At 35.8% G+C, this 22,421-nt stretch overlaps 1 protein-coding gene across 5 annotated transcripts in view; it reads left to right on the top strand.

Annotated features, from left to right (window-relative positions):
* Window positions 1–22,421, top strand: part of ANKS1B (ankyrin repeat and sterile alpha motif domain containing 1B) — a 1,091,613-nt gene that overhangs the window by 370,784 nt on the left and 698,408 nt on the right. For all 5 annotated transcript variants that reach the window (XM_078076455.1, XM_078076454.1, XM_078076453.1 and 2 more), the window contains exon 10: window positions 15,808–15,973. In XM_078076455.1, coding sequence (XP_077932581.1) covers window positions 15,808–15,973 — 166 coding nt within the window. The remainder of the gene's footprint in view (window positions 1–15,807; window positions 15,974–22,421) is intronic.

The following is a 22,421-nucleotide window of genomic DNA, read 5'->3' as shown; positions in this document are numbered from 1 at the left end:
CTTCTGTATATACTTCTAACAAGGCTGAACCTAGAGATAGCAGTACCTATTTCCATATTGCTGTTGTACCATAGTCTTCAGTATTTTAAATAATTATATTACTCATCAATATTTGTGCTCTTCTAGATCTTTTAAAGCATTAAGTCACAGATTTGTATCACTTACCTTCATTTGGAAGCTAAAATAACAAAAATAAATTATGATGTTACCTTTGTTTGGAAGTTAAAATAACATAAATTATGATGTTATTTTACTTGTCTCTGTGAGTAGAGAAGTAAATGATTGCAAAAACATTTTCTTATAATTAAAGTTTCTGTTAAAATAACACAGAGATGGGAAAGCTTTGGGAGGCCATTCAAGTTGTCCACTGTATTCTTAAGGCTTAATTTTTCTTAATATTGGTTATTTATGTTATTTATTTATTCATTCTTTTTTTAAAATTGATTGATTCAATCATTTAATATATTTTTAAAAATTTCTGAGAATCTACTCTGTGCAAGAATTGTGCTGTATTGAGTTCTATGAAACATACAAAAAAAGCACTATATGGAATTACTTGCTCTCTGGGAAGAAAGAATTTAGAAGTAGCTAACAACATAAATACCAAGTCTGAATATAGAATCTGAAAATCTAGTGTGTCATGAGATACTCAATTATCTATACAGAGTATTACTATTGTTTTTAGATTCACAGAAGAAAGAAAGCCAAATAGGCAGGGGTAGTCTTGAAATGCTTCATGGACTAAATAGAATTTTATGATTGGTTGTGAAAGTAAAGAATCTCTATGGGTCTAGAAGAGCTCCCTAGTCCTTAGAAGGAATGGCAGTAACATAAGCAAAAAGGCTGAAGCAGGAATGTGACATTCAGAATGAGAGCTACTGCCTACATCAGCCTTTAGGGAGCACAGGGTTTGTGTCGAAAGGTATTTTTGGGGAGGCATTGGAAGCTTTAAAAAATAGAATAATTCTTGGGGCTCCTGGTTGGCACAGTCGGTTAAGTGTCCGACTCTTGGTTTTGACTCAGGTTGTGATCTCAGGGTCGTGATCTCCGGGTCATGATCTCAGAGTCCTGAGATCAAGCTCCATGTCAGGCTCCGCACTCAGCAGGAGTCTGCTTGAGATTCTCTTTCTTCCTCTGACCCTTCCGCTCATGCTCTCTCTCCCTCTAAAAGTAAATAAATAAATCTTTTTTAAAAAAGGAATAATTCTTATAAAATTCATATTTTTATTCAACAAATATTTATTGGATGATTATTATTGTCTTCTAATAATATTATTATCTGGGGCTATAATATCTACTTTTTAGGAATGATATGAAGCTATAGATCTCAAACTGGACCATTCTATGGAGGTACTATAAAAGGCTTGTAATATCACACAGGCACCAAGCCTTGTTTGTAGATTACATAAATAATAGATCTTACATTTCCATATCTATATTTATTATTATTAAATGCACAGTTTTGCTGTGATTAATAAAATAGAAATTTATTGCTGCATTTTGCTCATGTATTTTTTTCAAACAACAAATCCTAAAAATATAACTTACCTTTTGGAGTTGGGCAGAAAATGAGGGTTCCTTTCTTTTTGCTTCATATTTTCAGGTGGGGAGACTTTGATTAGTTTAACTGGGCTTTTATCTACTCCTACTTACTCCTCAGGGGAGTTAATTGATTTATAAATTTGGGAGCAGAAACTGAGCACGTGTAACTAATTCTTTTTGTGATCTTCTTGCCTGCAGATAGGATGTGCAATTAAGCTTAGTAGCTATTCAGGCTTGGGAGACCTGATGCTAGTCTATCTAATTTTGGAATATAGTAATAGGAAGCCTATATTGCCTTGCACTTAAGCCACATTTTCTAGTATCTGCTATGTCACTAACCTAGTTGATATTTTAATCCATTTGTGTGAGTCCTTTGTTTTATTCACAGGTTGGCTAACTGTGGTCTTTGGGCCAAATTTGACCCACTGTAGGCCAAATCGGGACAGCTCTTCCAATTACATATTGTGTGTGTTTGTTTTACTGCTACAACAGTAGCACTGAGTAGTCGTAACAGAGATCATACAGCCTGAAAAGCCTAAAATATTTACTCTTTTGCCCTTTACAGAAAAGATTTGTCATCCCTGGGACTCTTATCTATAACTTGGTCAGGAAATGAGGAAGTCATTTGTTGTACTCCCTAAATTACTAAATTAATCCTATTATCATAAAGGGGTTTGTAAAAATTTTTACATTTAAAAACGTATTATTATTCAAAATGGTAAAAATCCCTTTGCTTTGTGTAAAAATGGAGTGGAGTCAGGAATGGGAGTCTGGGGGCTATTCAAGTAAATGCTCCAAGCCTAGTTAACAGTAGTTACCCAGGACCCCTCACCATTACCAGACCAACCAACATTAACACATGGCTGTGCAATTTCATCATCAAATCCAGCATTTTGTTCTTAGGAATCTGGTGATGTCTTTTGTCTTCCCAATATTTAAGTTAAGTCTCAGTTATTTTTCTAACAGCTTGACATAGTTTGTCTCTAGCTGTGAACCTGTTCATTTACTTATGCTTGAATATTCAGTTTTTTAGTTCATCTATTCAGTGTTTATCTATTTTTCTAATAATTTGCTTTCTGCCTCTTTCCAAAAAAATATGAGGCTTTGGACTCCTCACATTGTAAAGAAAATCTTTTATATAAATAATTTTGGTTTCTTTATTTTATTTTTTTCTTCTCTTTTTTGACTATAAGTAATGCTTCATGGACAATGTACTTAGTATTTTAGCTTCAAGGTTTCTTCATATGATGCACTTTTCTCTTTGTTCATCTTGTTTTGGTGAAATACACTCTATTTCTTTTGACTTCTTATGTAGATTATCTAGGTCTTTTACTGAGGCTTCATACAGAGCTCATCCCTATTTAGTTTTGCTTGGCATTTGGTGTGTTTTCAGTTGCATTTGTTGATTTATTAAGGAGATTATTCTTGAGATTTCACCATCTTCAATTTCACCTGGGATATGCAAATTTCTACATAATAGCACCAGAAATAAAAATTAAAGTTCATTTATATTTGAAGTGGTATCATCACCTTCCTCAGGTGGTATTTAGACTCACAGAACTTCTTTTTCCTGAAAATAGCATGTATATATAGTTTTTAAAAAGATCAAGCAAAACAAAAGAGAATATGGTCTTCTTCCCCAGTGTTGATCACCAAGTTTTAAATCATTCCTTCCAGAAATATTCCACACAAATATATGTGTACATACTTTCTTTTTGCACAATGTGAACATACATTATATATTTTTTCCTTTGTTTTAACTGAAAATATCAGTACCTACACATTTATCTCATTTTTTGAATGACTAAATAGTAATAATGGCTACAATTATTGAGCTTTTAGGCACTATACTAAGGCATTTTATTAAGCACTTTATAAAATTCATTTCATTTTATTTCAAATTTATTTCAATAATTTTATCATCTCATTCATAGTCACCAACAACCCTTTTAAGTAGTTACTGTTAGTATTCTAATCTTTGCCAAAACAACTTTGCTGAAAATGACAGAGCTGGGATTTTGTTTCCACGGTCTTTAACTATTTTTCCAGTGTTTTTCAAGTATATTTCACCAACCAATTGCATCAATATGACCAGGGAAGCTTGTAAAACATAGATTTCCAGCTCACTGTCAGAGATTCTGATTTAGTAAAAATTTGGGGGAGAGTAACAAGTCTGAATTATTAACAAATGGTCCACGTGGATTTTATGTAGTCTAAGATCTGTGGACCTTTGCATTATACTACATTGCCTCCTTGTATGAATGATATTTATTTATTAAACAGTCTTTTAATGATAATCTAAAAATAATTTCCAGTCCTTTAATATTCTAAACAATGCTTCAGGATACATCCTTATATGTACATTTTTATTTGTATTCATAGGTTTAATTATAGGAAAGATTTCTAGAAGTAAAATTCCTGTGTCAAAGAGCATGTGCATTTAAAATTTTTATACACTTTTGGGAATTTTATCAAGAACAGAGATAATCCTCTTTTTCTTGCTTGTTCCTAGTTAATCAGTAGTTATTTTCCAAGGAGTAAAAATTTTAGAACACTAAAAAAGATGTTAGAAGTTTTTTTTTTTTTTCTTTCAAACAGTTCCTTTTATATATTCTTTTTAACCCTTGTATTAGTTTGCTAGGGCTGCCATAACAAAGTATCACAAACTGCACAGCTTAAACAACAGAAACCCATTTTCTTGCAGTTCTAGAGGCTAGAAGTCCAAAATCAGGATTATCAGTAGGGTTGGTTCCTTCTTAGTGCTGTGAGAGAGAAACTGTTCCATGCCATTCCCCTTGCTTCTGGTGGTCTGATGGCAGTCTTCAGCATTCCTTGGATTGTGGCAACATAGCTCCAGTCTCCACATGGTGTCCTCCCTGTGTATGTGTCTGTCTCTTAATTTCCCTTCTTTATAGGGACACCAGTTACTGGATTAGGGACTCACCCTAGTGACTTCATCTTAATTTAACTAATTACATCTGTATCCACCTTATATCCAAATATGATCACATTCTGAGGTAGTGGGGGTTAGGACTTTGATCCATGAATTTTGGGGAGACATAACACAACCAATAGTATATCCAAAGTGACATTGTTAGGTAGTACCCACACTGGTTTCTCAACACTTTCCTGTTGACATTTCTGCTGTGGTTTCAAATCTTAATTGACACCTCCAACTTTGAAGTAACTGATCAAGAGAAGCTCAACTAAGAGTCAAGATCCATGGACATTAATTGGTAACACTTTCTAAAGGGGAAGAATATCCTGACAACCATTTACAACTTAAATGATCAATACTCATTACAACTTCTTTCATTCATGAGAGAGGCTTCATAAGAGGCAAGCTTCCCTCTACGTCACCCCCCCACACACACACACACAAACATTTCATTATTTGATACAAGGATTAAAAGTAGCAAGTGCACATAATTTTTTAGGAAGTATGAGTGGCGATTATGCAATTCATATAAATAGTGCCCTACAGTACCATGATGTTTTAGGAATAATAATGGTGGTTTATCAATCCCATCTGTTCCCAGGCAAAGGAAGAAAAATTTTAATGTGGCAAAAGTCCAAAAACTGATGCTATCTAAAGATCTGCTTTCTACAGGTCTCTTGTAACAATTGACAAATTAGCTGGAGAGAGGTTTGATACCAATACACACTTCAAAAATGGTACCCATTTTTCGAAACCCTCATTAACACTGTGTATTATCTATAGCAATTTGATCAAGAATGGTATATCATGTGTTACTTTAATTTATGTATACATTTAATTATAAGTGAGATCAAGCATCTTTTCATATAAGAAATTTCTAGCTGTTTCTTATCAACTACTCCTATCCTTTGTCCACTTTTCCCCTTAGGTTGATGATCTCTTTCATCTCAATTTGTAATTCTCTTTAAATAATAAAGATATTAGTTCTTTGTCGTATGTGTCAAAGAATTTTCCCAAATCTGTCATTTGTCCCTTATATTTTTATATTTTAGTGGTTTGATAAAAAGTTAATATTTGTATGTACTCAAATTCATCAATCTTGTTCTCTACAGCTCTGGTTATATATGTCTGGTTATAGCTCCTGTTCAAAGTTCATTACTATTTTAAGATTATTCTTATAAGGGTATTTAATTATTATTTAAATATCTGTAATTTATTTTGGTATAAGGAATGAAATATTCATCCAGCTTTATTATTTCTTTCCAAGTGAATAGTCAGTATCTCACTGGCAATTATTATATAACCCATTGTTTTCTTGCTGATTTGAAATACCACCTTCATAATATAATAAATTTCTACAAGTATTGGAGCTTTGTTTTTTAAAATTCTCTCTTCTCTTGCCTTTCAATTATTGCACCAGGACCATTTACAATTTATTTAAATATCCGCTAAAGGCTGATCTCCACCCCCTCCATTACTTTTCTCTTTTCAAATTGATACCTGGCTATTGTCACACATTTATTTTTCCAGATGTACTTTACGATTACTTGTCAAGATCCAAGATGCAGTAGGAGGGAAACTCTATTGCAATATTATTGCATTAAATGTAAGACTAAGTGAAAGTGAAAGAATCACTATTTTTAAAATATTGAATCATATCATAATGTAACAAGGTATATTTTTCCATTGGAGTTTAATTTTAATGTCTGTCTCTCAGTCCTTAATAGTTTCTGTTGCCTCCCTTTGTGATGCCTTCTGCCGGGTTATTGTATCAGTTTTCCATTACTGCAGGAACCAATTACCACAAACTTAGTGGCTTAAAAAAACACAAATACATTATTTTACAGTTCTGGTAGTTCAAAATGGGTCCCGCTGGGCTAAATTCAAGGTGTTGGTAAGGCTGTGTTTCTTTCTAGAGACTCTAGGGGAGAATCTATTTTCTTGCCTTTTCTAGTTTCTATGAGCTGTGCCCATTCCTTGGCTCATGGCTGCCTTTCACCTTCAAAGCCAGCAATGGCTAGTCAAATCTCTCACATTGTATCACCCTAACACTGACTCTTCTCTCTTTCACTTACAATGACCATAATAATCCAGGATGATCTCCCCATCTCAAGATTCTTAACTTAATCATATCTGCAAAGTCCCTTTTGCCAGGTAACATATATTCACAGGTTCTGGGGATTAGAATGTGGACATCTTTGAGAGGCCATTGTAGTGCCTACCACCATCATCAACGTTCCTTTCCCTAGGGATGTCTTGCTGTCACTCCTTCTTCCCTCCCACCAAAGTCTCTCATTATTATTCTTTTATTATTCTATATTTATAGTGTATCCTTCCATATTTGAATGTCATTGTAAGTCTTTAGGGGATAATTTTCTTGATATTGTGAGACACTAGAGCAATAAGGCCACTTCCAAAAGCTTTTACCTATTTTGAGTCATTTGGAATGGTGAATCATCTCTAACTTTGAAAGAGCCATAAACCCACACTCTCTTGTGTTAGTATTACTGCTCCCATTGTTAGAAAAAGGATTCAGGAAGCAGCTAAAGTATGCAGGTAGCTTATCATAGTACTAAGCCAACACTTCTGTTCTCCTTGTCTTATTTGCCTAACGTCTTAAAACTCATCTAAGTCAAATCACCATCTTCTATTCTTAAGAGATGCCTTGTGTTGATCAGACTAGGCTTAAAGACTTCCAGTGGCTTAGAACCTGCTACCTGCTAGGCAGCCAATTTCATCACACTGCAGTGCTCTAATTGTTAGAAAGCTCATTCTGAGCTGAAATTTGTCTCCTTGTTATCATCTCTCCATCTATACTCTTTCTACCCTCTTAGCCATGGAGAATAATTCTAATCACTCTTCTACTTTTCAAATACTTGTGATAAATGTTTCCCTATACCTTTTCCTCTTTTATCTTTTCTCATATGACATGAGTTTGATACTCAAACTTTTCTTATCCATGTCCGGAGGAAACAGTCCATTTCATCTTTGCACCTTTTCTAATGGAGGCCTCAGTACCAGGTTGAGGGGACTAGGTATGGTCTCACTGCAGGATTGGTTAAGCTGCTTCCATTTCCCCCAGGTGGTTAAGAATAGAGCTATGTTTTTTTTTTGTTTGTTTTTTGTTTTTTTAAGATTTTATTTATTTATTTGACAGAGAGATAGAGAGAGAGCACAAGTAGGCAGAGAGGTAGGCAGAGGGAGGGGGGAAGCAGGCTCTCTGCTGAGCAGGGAGCCAGACCTGGGGCTCGATCCCAGGACCCCAGGATCATGACCTGAGCTGAAGGCAGCCGCTTAACCAACTGAGTCACCCAGGTGCCCCGAACAGAGCTATGTTAAGAGGCATGTTCACAAAGATGCTCTAGTAATCTAGAAAAGCCTGTAAGGTAGCCTTATTTCTGATAAAGAGTCACATCATTGCTACATTTGAGAAAAAATCGTGCCCATACCCTGAGCCCCTGGTTGTTGCCAAGGTTCTTCGTAAGTCAGAAGGCCAAGTATCCTTTGGTCCTTTTGTTGAATAAAATCTCGTACCACCTTACAAGGATGGTCAACATGATACAGTTAGCCTATCTTTTATGTGATTACTAAACTGGATAATTCCCAATTCTAATTAGCACAGAAGAAGGGAGAGCTGTCACATTTGGTAGACTAAATATCATACTTGTGTTGAATCAGCCAATGTTACATTATGTTTTTAGTATATTATACTGTCACTCATACTGTCAGCTGTACTCCTAATTCTTTTTTCATGGTATTGCTAATCTATATACCCTCATGCTGAATTTTGATAACTAATTTCTGTGCTAAACCATAGGGCCTCATATTTAATCACTAATAAAGTTTGAATTGTTAGATTTAGCCTACCACTGGTGATTTTAAACTTTTATAGGAGCATAGTGTAAACAACATATGAAAGCATGTTATGTAGATGTCTTATTACTCCTGTTTGTTTTTCTTTGGGGGGGGCATATGTCCTATTAATTTATTCAATGCTCTTAGTATGCATCTTTTTGAAGAAGTATTGTTTTGTCCACACATTGCACAATTAACTATAGCAGGTAGGATGAAGCTGACTAAGTAAGTCTAAGCATCAAAGCCAGACATTCCCTCAGGAGCTGTGAAGTTAGGCATTTAGGGCCTTAGGGGCCTGTTCAGGATTCAGGGACAGGACATCATTAGGACATTATCTCTCCTCAGAAGAGAACTGGCAAAGACCAAGACAGAGAACGCAGTTGTAGGTATGTTGTTGTTGTTATTGTTATTATTTTTAAAGATTTTATTTATTTATTTGACAGAGAGACAGAGAGAGCCAGAGAACACAAGCAGGGGGAGTGGCAGAGGGAGGAGAAGCAGGCTCCCCGCTGAGCAGGGAGCCCAGTGTGGGGCTAGATCCCAGGACCCTGGGATCATGACCTGAGCTGAAGACAGTAGCTTAACCAACTGAGCCACCCAGGTGCCCAGTATGTTACTATTATTAAAATATCGAGAACAGAAACAAGTCTGGGATCCATTAGCCAGGCATTTGAATAAAGGTAGAGGCTAAATATCAAGAAAAAAAGCAAAGACTGCTAACCAAATTGGAGCCCAGTTTTGCTAGACTAGCTACAATGAAGCCTTGAAGGTGAGTCACAAATTGTTGGGCCAGTTCTTTTAATCCCTCTGGTCCATTACCAGGATTTATCATCAAAAGTATGTTGGCAATTAACCTGTATACCAAAATCCAGGTTTCCCACCGTAAGTAAGAGGGCTTGCAAAGGTTAGGAAGTTGGCAGGGTTATATATTACCTGATAATGTATGGAGATTTTTCTTTCCCTTAGTTCTGACAATGAAGATCTTGTCATAGTCCCTTCATATCTGATACAATAGTATAAACACTAGATTAGCTGTCACAAGACCTCAGTGGGAGTCCTGAAACTTCCATTAACCAGATACTTAATATTGGACAAGTCACTAAAGAATTCCAAGCCTTAGTTTCTGGATGGAGATAATAATAACATTGATAGGCTGTTTGTGAGGGCTAAAAAAGAATCATCTGGGTAAATGAAATACTATTCACTTTGCAGACTATAAAACACCTCACAAGTATAAGTTGTTCTTCTTACAGTGATTTGAATCTGTGCTAGTTTTTGAATGACATTTTTTTCAGACTTCATTCATTTGACAAATATTTATTAAGTGCATACTATATGAAAAAGATAGTCATGGTCCTTGCCTCTGTGGCTCTTGAATTCTAGTGGAGGATACAAGCCTTAAAATACTAACTGAAATACTATTTTATGTATTTATTTTTAGCATATATTGATAGAGTCCTACTATGAACATGGCACTTTGCTAGGTGCTAGAAAAGCATGTCTTTAGAAATTAACTGGATTTATCTTATAGATTAATGGGATTATGTTTAACCTCTGGTTTATTCTTTTTGATCTTGATGGACATCTGGGCTGGATCATTAATGCATCTAATGAAATCACTCAATATAGAAACTCTGAGATATCATGAGAGACCATGTTAAATGTTTAAAAAGAATCATCATGTACTATGACTAGAACCTTTTATGATTCTTTCTCAAAATTATGATGAAAATAAATGAGTTGATTTTTACATGACTTACTCTTAGTAACCTCATGCTAGTGTTTGAAAGTGAATTAGTTGGGAGAAGAGCAGGAGTGGAGGCAAAGAGACTAGTTACAAAGTTGTTCTAGCAGTTCAAGTGAGCTACAGTGGTGACCTGGACTAGGGTGGTAGCAGGAGTGGAGAGAAATGAATGTATTTGAAGTATAATTCATTGATGAAGTAAGGGACTTGGAGATTGACTGTGTATGGCATTGAGGAAAAATGAGAATCTTTTAAAAAATAAACATAAGGTTAATCATGAATGCTTTGACAGAGATGAACATGAGGAGAGACTTATCCTACCAGATAGTAAAATTAATTTTAAGGTTTTAGTAAGCAAAACAGTGTGATTCTGGTACTAGAATAGATTGACATATGGAAGCAATTAGAAAGTCCAGAAACAGATTCAATTAAATGTAAGTGTATGGTATAAACCTGTTGTCACAGGAATTCTGTTTCTTTTTTTTTAAATTTAAATTCAATTAATTAACATATAGTGTATTATTAGTTTCAGAGGTAGAGTTTAGTGATTTATCAGTTGCATATAACACCCAGTGGTCATTACATCAAGTGCCCTCCTTAATGCCCATCACCCAGTTACCCCAACCCTCACCCACCTCCCCTCCAGCAACCCTCAGTTTGTTTCCTATAGTTAAGAATCTCTTATCGTTTACCTCCCTCTCTGATTTTGTCTCATTTTATTTTCCCCTCCCTTGTCCTATGATCCTCTGTCTTGTTTCTAAATTCCATATATCAGTGAGATCACATGATAGTTGTCTTTCTCTGATTGACTTATTTTGCTTAGCATAATACCCTCTAGTTCTATCCACATGGTTGCAAATAGTAATATTTCATCTTTTTGATGGCTGAATAATATTCCATTGTGTATGTGTATATATATGTACACACACACAACACATTTTCTTTATCCATTCAACTGTCGATGGGCATCTGGGCTCTTTCCATATTTTGGCTATTATGGACATTGCTGCTATAAACATTGGGGTGTAGGTGCCCCTTCAGATCACTATGTTTGTATCCTTTGGGTAAATACCTAGTAGTGCAATTGCTGGATTGTAGGGTAGCTCTATTTTTAACTTTTTGAGGAACCTCCATACTGCTTTCCAGAGTGATGCAGGAAAAGCATTTGACAAAATACAGCATTCTTTCTTGATTAAAACTCTCTGCAGTGTAGGGATAGAGGGAACATTCTTCAATATCATAAAAGCCATATATGAAAAGCCCACAGCAAATATCATTCTCAATGGGGAAGAACTGAGAGCTTTCCCCTGAGGTCAGGAACACAACAAGGATGTCTACTCTCATCACTGTTGTTCAACATAGTACTAGAAGTCCTAGCCTCAGCAATCAGACAACAAAGAGAGATAAAAGGCATCCACATCGGCAAAGAAGAAGTCAAACTTTCACTCTTCGCAGATGGACTCCACCCCAAAATTGCTAGAACTCGTACAGGAATTCAGCAATGTGGCAGGATATAAAATCAATGCACAGAAATCAGTTGCATTTCTGTACACTAACAATGAGATGAAAGAGAAATTAAGGAATCGATCCCATTTACAATTGCACCAAAAGTCATGATACCTAAGAATAAACCTAACCAAAGAGATAAAGGATCTGTACTCTGAAAACTATAGAACATGTATGAAAGAAATTGAGGAGGATACAAAGAAATGGAAAAACATTCCATGCTCATGGATTGGAAGAACAAATATTGTTAAAATGTCTATGCTACCCAAAGCAATATACACATTCAATGCAATCCCTATCAAAATACCAGGAATTCTATTTCAAAAGAAATAGTTGAACATGTAAACAAAGGTACATGCACAAGAATGTTCCCTTAAAAGGAAAACATTGAAATTTCAATATGATTGGATTAACTAAATAAATCAGGACCATGTGTATATTGAGACTTAACCTTAGATTTATCATGTAGATACATATTTGTAATTGAAACTTGTTTGCAATGCATTATTAGAAGTAAATCTATATCAGATTATAAAGCATTACATATAATACATATACATATTTATATATAACATCTTCATATAGGATTTATAGAAAAATCTCTTCATCCCACTTTGGGTGGGAAAATGCAATGTCCTCCTCAAGATTTCTATAGAAGCTACGGGATATCCAGTCTTGGTTCTCATGATCACCTCTTGCTGCAAACTCCTGTATCTGTAGAACTTTTTATTTCATTCATTTTTCTCACTTTGTGTCTATTCTTGACTCTCTGTCCCATGTCTACTAGGATAAGTTACATACCCTGGTTACTTGTACCAAAAGACATGTTCAGAAATGTTACTAGCAAATTGTTCTTAATAACACAATACCTAGGAAATGTTTAAAAGTCCATTGTCAGGAAAATCTGTAAGTGAATTATTGTATACCTATACAGTGAACTCCTATACCACATTGAAAATAAATGAAACTCAGAAACATAATAGTGATTGAAAAAATCATAGAAGAGCAATAATATTTTATACTATCTTATGAAATTCAAAAGCATATAGTATGAAACAATTCTTTATTGATACTTACATATATAGTTAAATTTCAATAACAATCCAAGGAATTATAAACATGAAGTTCAGAACAGGAGTTAGCCCTGGTTAGGGACGGAGGGAGAGGGACTGGAAAGGGGGACACAGGTGGGAAGGGGTGGGTTTCAAAGGTAATGTTCTAAACTGAGTAGTGCACACGCACTGATTCATTTTATTATTTTATTCTATCACATATCCATCCTCTTTTGAGGGATACTAATCAGATATTTTGTTAAGTGTACCTTTTTTTTCGACAGTATGAAATAGTTGAATAAGAAAGCACTGTTTTGCTATCTTTGTTTCACCATCTTCCCTTGGGACTCTCACTTTCCATAAGGAAACTGTGTACTGTAGACTTCGATTAGAAGTAATTGCACTTTCTTCGGAAGCAGAAGAGGGAGCACTTCACTGTTGTTTAAAATATTTTTTTTTTCTTTCCTTTACACACCCCCACATGTCCACACATACACACATTTACAGAGGGAAGCAGTCTGGGAGGATATACACCAAAATGATACTATTAATTATCTGAGCATGCTGCATTTTCATGTGATTTTTTTCTCTTTCTTTATATTTTCTAATATTTCTGTAATAAACAATATACTTCATTTTTAAGGGGACAGCAAAGTAATTCATCCTGTGTGGTTAAATTTCAGAGTATTTTTTCAAGGCCATTAAGTCTTTGTATTTCTTTACAAACAGACTACAATTTCAATCTAACCAAATCCATGAAGAATGGGTTGTTCTGATTAACAGGTTGTTCTGACTTTAGGATGAACTAGGGTTTAAACTAGAGACTTTTTTCATGACTCTTTATAATCTTATTTTCATAATCTCAGGTTTTTCACTTTTGATATGCAAAACAGAAAGCAATAACAGTAAACAGTAATAATAACCAAACTAAAAAGCAAAGTATTTATATCTGAACAAGGAATAATAATTTCCCTAGCTAGTAGTTAGAATTTGTTAAAAAGGGCATTAGAGAATATTCAGTTGATCAGTAAGTATCTATTGAACACCTACTATGTGGTAGGACTTGTACTAGATTCTGGGGACAGAGTGGTGATCAAGACAAATTCCAGCCTTCATGGAATTTACAGTCATCTGATATATTCACTTTACAATGTGTGGGATTTTTTTTTTAAGATTTATTTACTTACTTATTTGAGAGAGTTAGAGAGAGATCATGAGCGGGGGTGGGGGGAGGGGAGTGTGTAGAGGGAGAGTCAGGCTCCCTGCTGAGGGACTTGATCCCAGGACCCAAGGATCATGACCTGAGCCTAAGGCAGATGCTTAACTGACTGAGCCACCCAGGCGCCCCTACAATGTGTTTTATAGATAATTTTATCAATAGATCATTCTACTGAAAGAGTTCCAGTAATGAGGAGTTTCTTCTGTTGCTTTATAGTGTATTTTTCAGCTACTGTTAAATTAGTGCATTTTTATTTAAAAGGTAACCAATATTATTCATAGAACATTGTTTTTTTTATTGATTCAAATTTGCCCCTTTTGACTTATAAACATTGGTCATTGTTCTGCCTTTAAGAACTTCGGAATAAATCTACCACAGCAGCTTTTCCCCTTTCTCTGCTTTGTGGGATAGCTCTTTAGAGATAGCTGTTCAAATATGTTGAGAAAACTATTATGCTGCTGTAAGGCTTCTCCAGGATAGAACATTGCAGGTCCTTTCATCATTTCATCTGTGACATGGTTTTAAATCATACACCATCTTGATTGCTTTCCTCCGGATGCTTTCTACTTTGTCACCCTTTGTTGTTAAAAATAAATTACTCCCAATTTCCTGCTTTCAATAGGATAGAGTGAACATAATTGACTCTCTGATGTGTAAGGGTCTGGTATGGTCTGAAAGCAATTACACTGACCTTGAATACTTACTCTACAGTACTGTAAATATCACTATAGAAAAAATAGGAGCTTATACTAAATCTTTACTAATACTTGGATATATCTTGGAAGATTTTTTGAAAATGAATTTATTTTTTTATTTATCTTTTTCTTTTGATAATTATGCTTTGTAAAGGTAAAAAACATCAAAAACCATGATTAATTGTGAAATTCATTATGCAGATATCTGTTTTCTTCTCTAGTAAACTGTGGGCTTTCTTAGGGCAAAGGTTATATCTTATTAGTTTTTAAAAATCTCTATCACTTAGCATAGTTCTAAGTATATATGACAGATGCCCAATAAATATTTGTTGACAAATTAATACCTTGTATAAGAAATTAAGATTTTGTGAAATGAAATGAATTCCTACTTTTAGAATACATCAAATAATCAATAGTATAGAATTGGACCTTAGTTTTATCCCAACCTGAAAAGAGAAACTTTAGTATATTAGTTAGCAGTATTCACAAAGAAAAACTACTAGTGTGTTATATGGGAATACTTTTACTTCTAAATGACAAAAAACCCTATTAGCAATGGCTCAAAAAATATAAGAATGTTTGTACTTAAGAAGCCTGGAGTAACTAACTAGTCCTGGGGCTCTTTCAGTAACTCAGTGATATCATCAATGTCCCAGGCTCTTTTTATCCTTCTGTTGCATTCTTAGCCTGTTATCTTTTTGATCTTAAGCTTATTGCCTTATGGTCACAACATGCCTGTCTGACCTCCAGACATCCAAACTGCATCCAGAGAGAGGAACTTGAGGATGGCCAGCTCTACAAAAGCCCCATTGCATGTCTTTCCTCTGGGGAAAAAATATTTTCCCAGAAGTCTCCCTTTCATCCAACTGGCCAAAATTGAGTTACATGTCTCTGGCTATCTCTAGGAAGCAGGCAAGGGAGTAGAGTCTTGGGAATGAATATTGATTAGTTAAGCAACAATTTATGCCACAACTAGAAAATTGCCATATACTACAAAAAGAGATCATGACAAGAGATCATGAACTTTACTATGTCAGTAATAAATTTAGGGGAACCGAACTGTCAGGACCCTTCTAGAAAGATCACTGATGATATTGGGGTTACATGATGGCATAACTTATTCAAACAGATGAATCAGCACCTCTTATTCACTTTTGGAAGAACCGATGAATCTGATTATCTTTTCTAGTTTTTATAAATCAAACAAGCTGTGTCTTTATCACAAAGCTATTTTTATTTTTTCTCCTTCCTTTCAGGAGTCCTATCCAAAGAAGAGGAATTACACTATGGAAATTGTACCATCTGCTTCTCTGGATACATTTCCTTCAGAAAATGAGAACTTTCTATGTGATCTCACGGACATAGCCGTTACAAAAAAACCATGCTCCTTAGAAATTGCAAGGGCCCCTTCTCCAAGAACTGGTAATGTTTCTTTAAAAATTTAAAAAATTTTTTTTAGAACTGGTAATATCTCTTACTCACAATTGGGCCAATTCAATTTTCATGCTTGCATATGTGAAGATGTATCATTAATATTTTGATTTTCCACAATATTTTAAACATGAAAGTACCCCAATATAGTCAAACTAATCCTTTTATTTTATTTTATTTTATTTTTGCATTTTGAAGTGAGTCCAGGTAGGTCAGAGTTTTTGGTATAATGTCTCTTAACTTCCTGACAAGAGCTCTCAAGGAGTGGTACTACCTTGGTGAAGGCACTTTGAAACCTTGCAATAGTGAAAAACCTCTAGGTCAGACACAAAGCTTGGGGTCCTTTAGAACTTAATAGCAGATTTAGTAGCAAGAGTCTTTTAATATACTTTTCTGCATCCTGTTTTCAGGTTACTGAAACGTACTCAGGTATTTTGTATATTTTATATATTTTATGGTATTTTCAGATCCATTATTTTATTTATCTGCATTATAAATTAATGCACGAGGCAAGTAAATATTATGCCCATTTTACTGATAAGGAAATTGGAGCTAAATGTCTTATTTAAGATCAGTTCATGAGGGGGCCTTTCTTAAACATGAATGTTTGACTATCATCATATCTGCTTTCTGTTTAGCATTGCATCTAAGAAAGAATGCAGGCTATTAACATGAAATCTAATGAGGGAGGAATGTTTCAAGTGGGTAGTCAACATATTCAGTGCTATAAAGGAGTTGTAAGAGAAACTCTAAAGAAAGGCATTTTAGGTTTGACAATCTAATTGCTGCTTAATTTTGAAAAGTAAGTTTTAGTAGCGATGAGATAAAACCAGATTTCTGGAAGTTAATAGTGAGACACTAGAAAATGGGAGTGGAGAGTACAGATTACCCATTCAAGAAGATTAGAAGAGTTATGATAGTAACATGAGAAGAAAGAGGTTCAAGGGAGAATTAGCTAGTTTATTTTAGGTTAAGTAAGCCTTGGCCAAGTTTAGAGGTTAGAGGAATTTGCTGGTGGAGACCAAGAGATTAAAGATAAAAAATAAGAAGAAAGAATAAAATGGGTAGAGAAGACTGAGCTAGTCTAAGAAAACACAGACATTGTTTCCCCCAGAAAGAGGAGAAGATAGAGCATGGTTATGAATATAGAGAAATTCTGAAATATGTATTTCCAAATGGATTAAATTTCTGGGTTAAGATAGAAAGTCAATGGATGAAAAGAAGGGGCAGATCTTGAGAAGGGTTAAAGTAAAATTCAGAAATGCCATTTTAGATAATAAGCTGAGAAATTTTATAGAAGTGGACAAATAGGTTTTTGAGCAGCATTGAGGTTAGGCTGTTGTATGAATCATAAGCATGCGGAAGGAAAATTTTTTGGATGAGGTAAGAGCATAATAAAACAGTTAAAATTTATTGAGCATTTACTAAGTGCCAGATACTGTTAAGGTAATAATATCATTATTACCATTTGACAGATGAAAAAACTGTGACACTGAAATATTAGGTAACTTCCCACAGTTCTATGTTAATAAGGGGTAGACTTGCACTTGGGTTGTCTGCTCTGTACTCTTAAATTCTCCGTTATACTGAAATATATTGGGGGATGAAGTATAGTTGAAATTGTGAACCACATAGTGAAATTCTCAAGAAATGTGGAGGTATGACTGGAAGTCTGCATATGGTAGCAATAAAACCAGAAAAAGAATGTTATAATAGAATAGCATAATCTTTGGAAAAGCAGCAGATTTTGGATAAAGGCAGAATAGTGGGTGATCAGAAGCAGTCACAGAGAGTGAAGACAGTGCTGATCCCAAACTATGATAAGAATGAAAACTCTTCCATAGGAGAAGTAACCAGGAAATACTGCGGAAGTCGGGGGAAAGCTCAGCTAGTATGGGAAAATGGAAGGCACACATGAATGAAAATGTAAAGGAACTTTAATTAGGGCATAGAGAGTAGGGGTGTATTGGGGTTGGTGAAGGCAGGAATGAAAGAGTCAAAGAAGACACGGATTTATTTATTAAACAATCAAAAACGAATGGTGTTCCTTCATGTGCCAAGCAGTGTCCTGTATGCTGAGGATACAGGGATAAAAAAGACATGCACCAGGGTAACAAGGCTGATTAGGCTTCTCCTGCTGAAAATAAATAAATATTCTGGCTAAAAATACAGAAAAGGAAACCTGAAAAATATTAAAAAGGTGACAAGAAAATTATATAAATTGAATAACATTTAAATTAGGAAACTTTTGGGGGTCAATAGGTTAGTAGGTATAATCAGGCTAAAACATTGGTGAGGGTGGGAAACCAGTGGATTTCTAAAGCCACTTTTGTCCTGAGGGAATTTTCTGAACTTGCTGTTGAACTCTGGTGCTTAAGGCCTCATAAACCTCAAGGTTTATGTACAGAAAAAAATCTCTGTGTCTGTCCAGCATGGAGACTTTAATAGGAAATTCTTCCTCCATAGAGCTGGAACTCCAGGGGCTACACTTTACAGTAATCAGAAATAATTCTGCCCCCTAACCCTCACCCCAAGGAAAGGTGATTTGTCATGAGAAGAACAAGGAGGGAAATTCTTGAGGTGTTATTACCACAAATCGGTCCTCAAATTTCTATCACCTAAATGGTACAAAAAATGTCAACCCATGAGTTTAGTTTAAATACCCTCAGACTTCAAGCAGAAGCAAATGTAATCCCTCTAGAGAGGAATATTCTCTTTTTCCAGGTCCCAAATAATTTCTATAAATACTTTTCTGATTAAAATTAGCAGTGTACCATAATTAAGTCTATAAGGAAAGAAACCCTGAAACCAGAATCACAGAAACAAGAAAGAAGAGATCCACACATGAAAAGACTTCAAATATTGGAATTGTCAGATGCAGGCTAAAAAATGACCATACTATTACAAACACACACTTACACCCGGAGAAAAACTACCTCAAATTTAAAACTCAGTGGATAAGTATAACAGCAGATTATATTCAGCTGAAGAGAGATTTAGTGAGCTGGAAATTAGGGCAGAAGAAGTTTTACAGAATGTGGCACAGAGAGAGATGAAAAATATGAAAACAAAGCTAAGAGACTTGGAGGATACACAGAGAAATTCTAACTTGTCTATTTAAAGCTTCAGAAAGAGAGGAGAGAGAGAATGAGGCAAAAGTAATATATTTGAAGAGCTAATTTTCCAAAAGGAATAGGCTTGTTCTTGCAATCACATGGAGATGGACAAGTGAATAGTTAATTTCAAGAGTATAATAAGTGTTAAGGCAGTGTTATACAAAGTGCTTTGGGAATAGAAAAAAGGATCATTTAACTTCACCTGGGAGTTTGGGAAAGACTTCATGAAGGAGATGATGTCTGTGTCCATTATCTATTGTTATTTAACAAGCCACCCCGAAACTTACTGTCTTAGAGGAACATCAGTCATTTAGTTTGTTCACAAATCTACAAGTTTGGCAGAGTTCATTTGACAGGGGTAGCCTGTCTGTGCCATGTGGTATGAGCTGAGGCTGCTCAACTAAGGGAGAAAGGACCCATTTTCAAGATGGCCCACTACATGGCTGGCAAGTTGGTGAGAGCTTACAGATTGGCTGGGTTTATTTTTCCTCTCCATGGACTGCTTGGGTTTCCTCATGACATACTGGCTAGATTCTGAGAGCAAGCATCTGAAAAGGACCAGGTGGAAGCTGTACCATTTTTATTATCTAGGCTTCAAAGTCACAGACCATCACTTCTACTACAGTTCCATATCTACTCAGATTCAAGGGGAGAGAACATGAACCCCACTTCCTAATGGAAGGAATGTCAAAGTTACTTCGTAATAAGAAGATATATGATGGGAGATACCTTTGTTGTCAGTTTTAGAAAATACAGTTTTCCACCAACTGTCCTTTGGGCACAATAATTTATATTCTTTGCCTATGCAAATTATACTTGTTTATACCTTCAGGACTTCCCATCATCAGCCTATTACAGCATGAGCTCCAAGTCTAGGTCCAGGTGGGCATGAATCTCCCTGGTGTAATTCTGTTGGTGCAGGATCTTGACTGCTTTTGCTCTTGGCAGTGATGACCTATGAACTAGACAAGTTATCAGTCTCCTCTCCTACACACCCAACATATAATGGTGAATCAGACATAGGAGAACCACAACTGACACGCTCATCTAAACACAGGGAAAACAAGGCACACGGTGATCCCTAGTCTGTGGCAATTCTGAATCTAACCAGGCACAGTTCCTTGATTAAGACTCAGCCTTATGGCATAGGAATTGTTCTCTGTGGCACTTGGTTCCTCTGTCTGAATCATTATTTTCCATAAAAAGCATCCTGTGTTTATAGCTGAGTATCTTTCTTCCTTGCTTTTAGTCTGTTAAAGATTAGGGATCAAAAGGGCTCTTTTCATTTTATATTGCTGTTCCTTCCAGTTCGGGCTGATATAATTTCTTTTAAAACTTTGTGGACTTGGGGCACCTGGGTGGCTCAGTCGTTGGGTGTCTGCCTTCAGCTCAGGTCATGATTCCAGGGTCCTGGGGTCGAGCCCCATGTCGGGCTTTCTGCTCAGCGGGAAGCCTGCTTCTCCCTCTCCCACTCCCCCTGCTTGTGTTCCCTCTCTCACTGTCTCTCTCTGTCAAAATAAATAAATAAAATCTTTAAAACAAAACCAAAAACAAAAAAAACTTTGTGGACTTGTTGTGTTCCAGTTTATATTCCACTTCATTAGACAAAAGCTTATCTGCAGATAAACTCCTTCTCTGCTTTGGGCTCCTTATGAGACTTCTCTGAGATAATGTCTTTGAGATTCTTAGAAACCCTATTGTTGAACAGGGAGCATCTGTGAGTCAGGCCCTTAAAAATGCTTAGAGGGTCTTTTGTCTGGCTTAAAGATTCTATACAGCACCACCCGAGAGATTTCTTAGGCCTTAACAAATGATGTTGTATCCCACCCAGATTTGGTCATTGGCCTTCTTAATTTCAAAATTGTTTGCCAATTGGAACACCTGCAAATAATAAACCAGTTTTGTTTTTGTACCCAGAAATTCCTGGCTCCTTTGTATTTATTTGGTAGGTCATTCTTCAGTTCTCTCTTGGCTTTTGCATGTTATCACAGGCAGCCAGATGAAGCTGGGTTGCTCTTTAAATATTCTTCCTGGAAACATCCTTAGATCATAGAGTTCATTTGGTTCATTTCTATTTTCCGTGTTACTGCAGATGTCAATGTTGCCAAACTTTCCATTACTACAACACAAATGATGCTTTGCTTTTAGCTTCTGATTACATTTGCTCTCCTTTAAGCCTTTACCAACAGCTTTCTCATAGTTCTGTGGGCTTCCAAGAGTCCTCTCTTTGGCCCTTATGGCTTCTGCAGTCACTCACTTGGAGACCCTTCCAGCTTCTGTCTGTTGCCCAGTCACAAAGTTCATGCCACATGTTTTAGATTTTTGTTATGGCAATACCCCATTTCCAAATATCAGAATCTATTCTGGTCATTGATGGATGCATAACAAACTACCTCAATACTTAGTGTGTTAAAAAAAATAGTCATTTATTTTGTTTATAAATCTGTAATTTGGGGAGAGCTCTGTAGGGACAGCTTCTTTCTGTCTCAAGTGATATCAGCTGGAACAGCTTCAAGGGGGGCTGAAAGATCCATTCTCAATATCGATTCTTACTCATATGGCTGGCATGGCCTACTTAGACTTCCTCATGGTAAGTGATGGTGTTCCAAGAGCAAACATCCTAGGAGAAGTGAGGCAGAAGCTGTATTGCTTTTTATAACTTAACTCAGAAGGCAACATCACTTCTGTGGTAGTCAAGAGCCTACCAATATTTAAGTAAAGGGGCTTTAATCACTTCTCCACTTCATAGGAAAGGTTACTAAAGTCATGTTGTAAGAAGATATTCTTGTAGCCTTTCTTGGAAAATACAAACTCCCATAATACCTGAATTGTTTATTGCTGTTATTCTTTTTCAAGTGGGATAAGAGTTAATTTGCATGGATATATGATTTTCCCTGATTGTGTTCAATCATCTGGATTCCATATAAAAGAAGCCAGTTTGCTCCGTTGACCTAGGCTTAATTCATGATGATTGGTAGTCTGCACTTTGACCATGATTGTGAATTCTAGGGGTGAGGGAGTCCAGAACATAAGTGGAAGAATTTTTCTTTTTAATGATATGAATAGGGATGAATACAAGTCAGAGCAGTTTCTGTTCTAATTCTAGATGGCACTTTATCAAGTGAACCTCACAGAATTCTCCTCCATAATCAACCTAGCAGGTGGAAGAGAATATCAGCATCACTGTTTGTCTTCTGTCTGGTTGAGGATGAGGTCTGTGTCATTTTCCTTTGTTGATTCTATTAACCCATAGATTTTGCATGGATCCAATTACTTCCAGGTCTCACTCTGCTATGCCTGATCCCTTGTGACTCCTGCCTAGC

This window comes from Halichoerus grypus, chromosome 6 (assembly GCF_964656455.1).
Source record: "Halichoerus grypus chromosome 6, mHalGry1.hap1.1, whole genome shotgun sequence".
In the NCBI taxonomy this organism is placed as follows: Eukaryota; Metazoa; Chordata; class Mammalia; order Carnivora; family Phocidae; genus Halichoerus; species Halichoerus grypus.
Note: the sequence above shows the minus strand (reverse complement) of the source record. Positions and strands in the feature narration are given on the sequence as shown.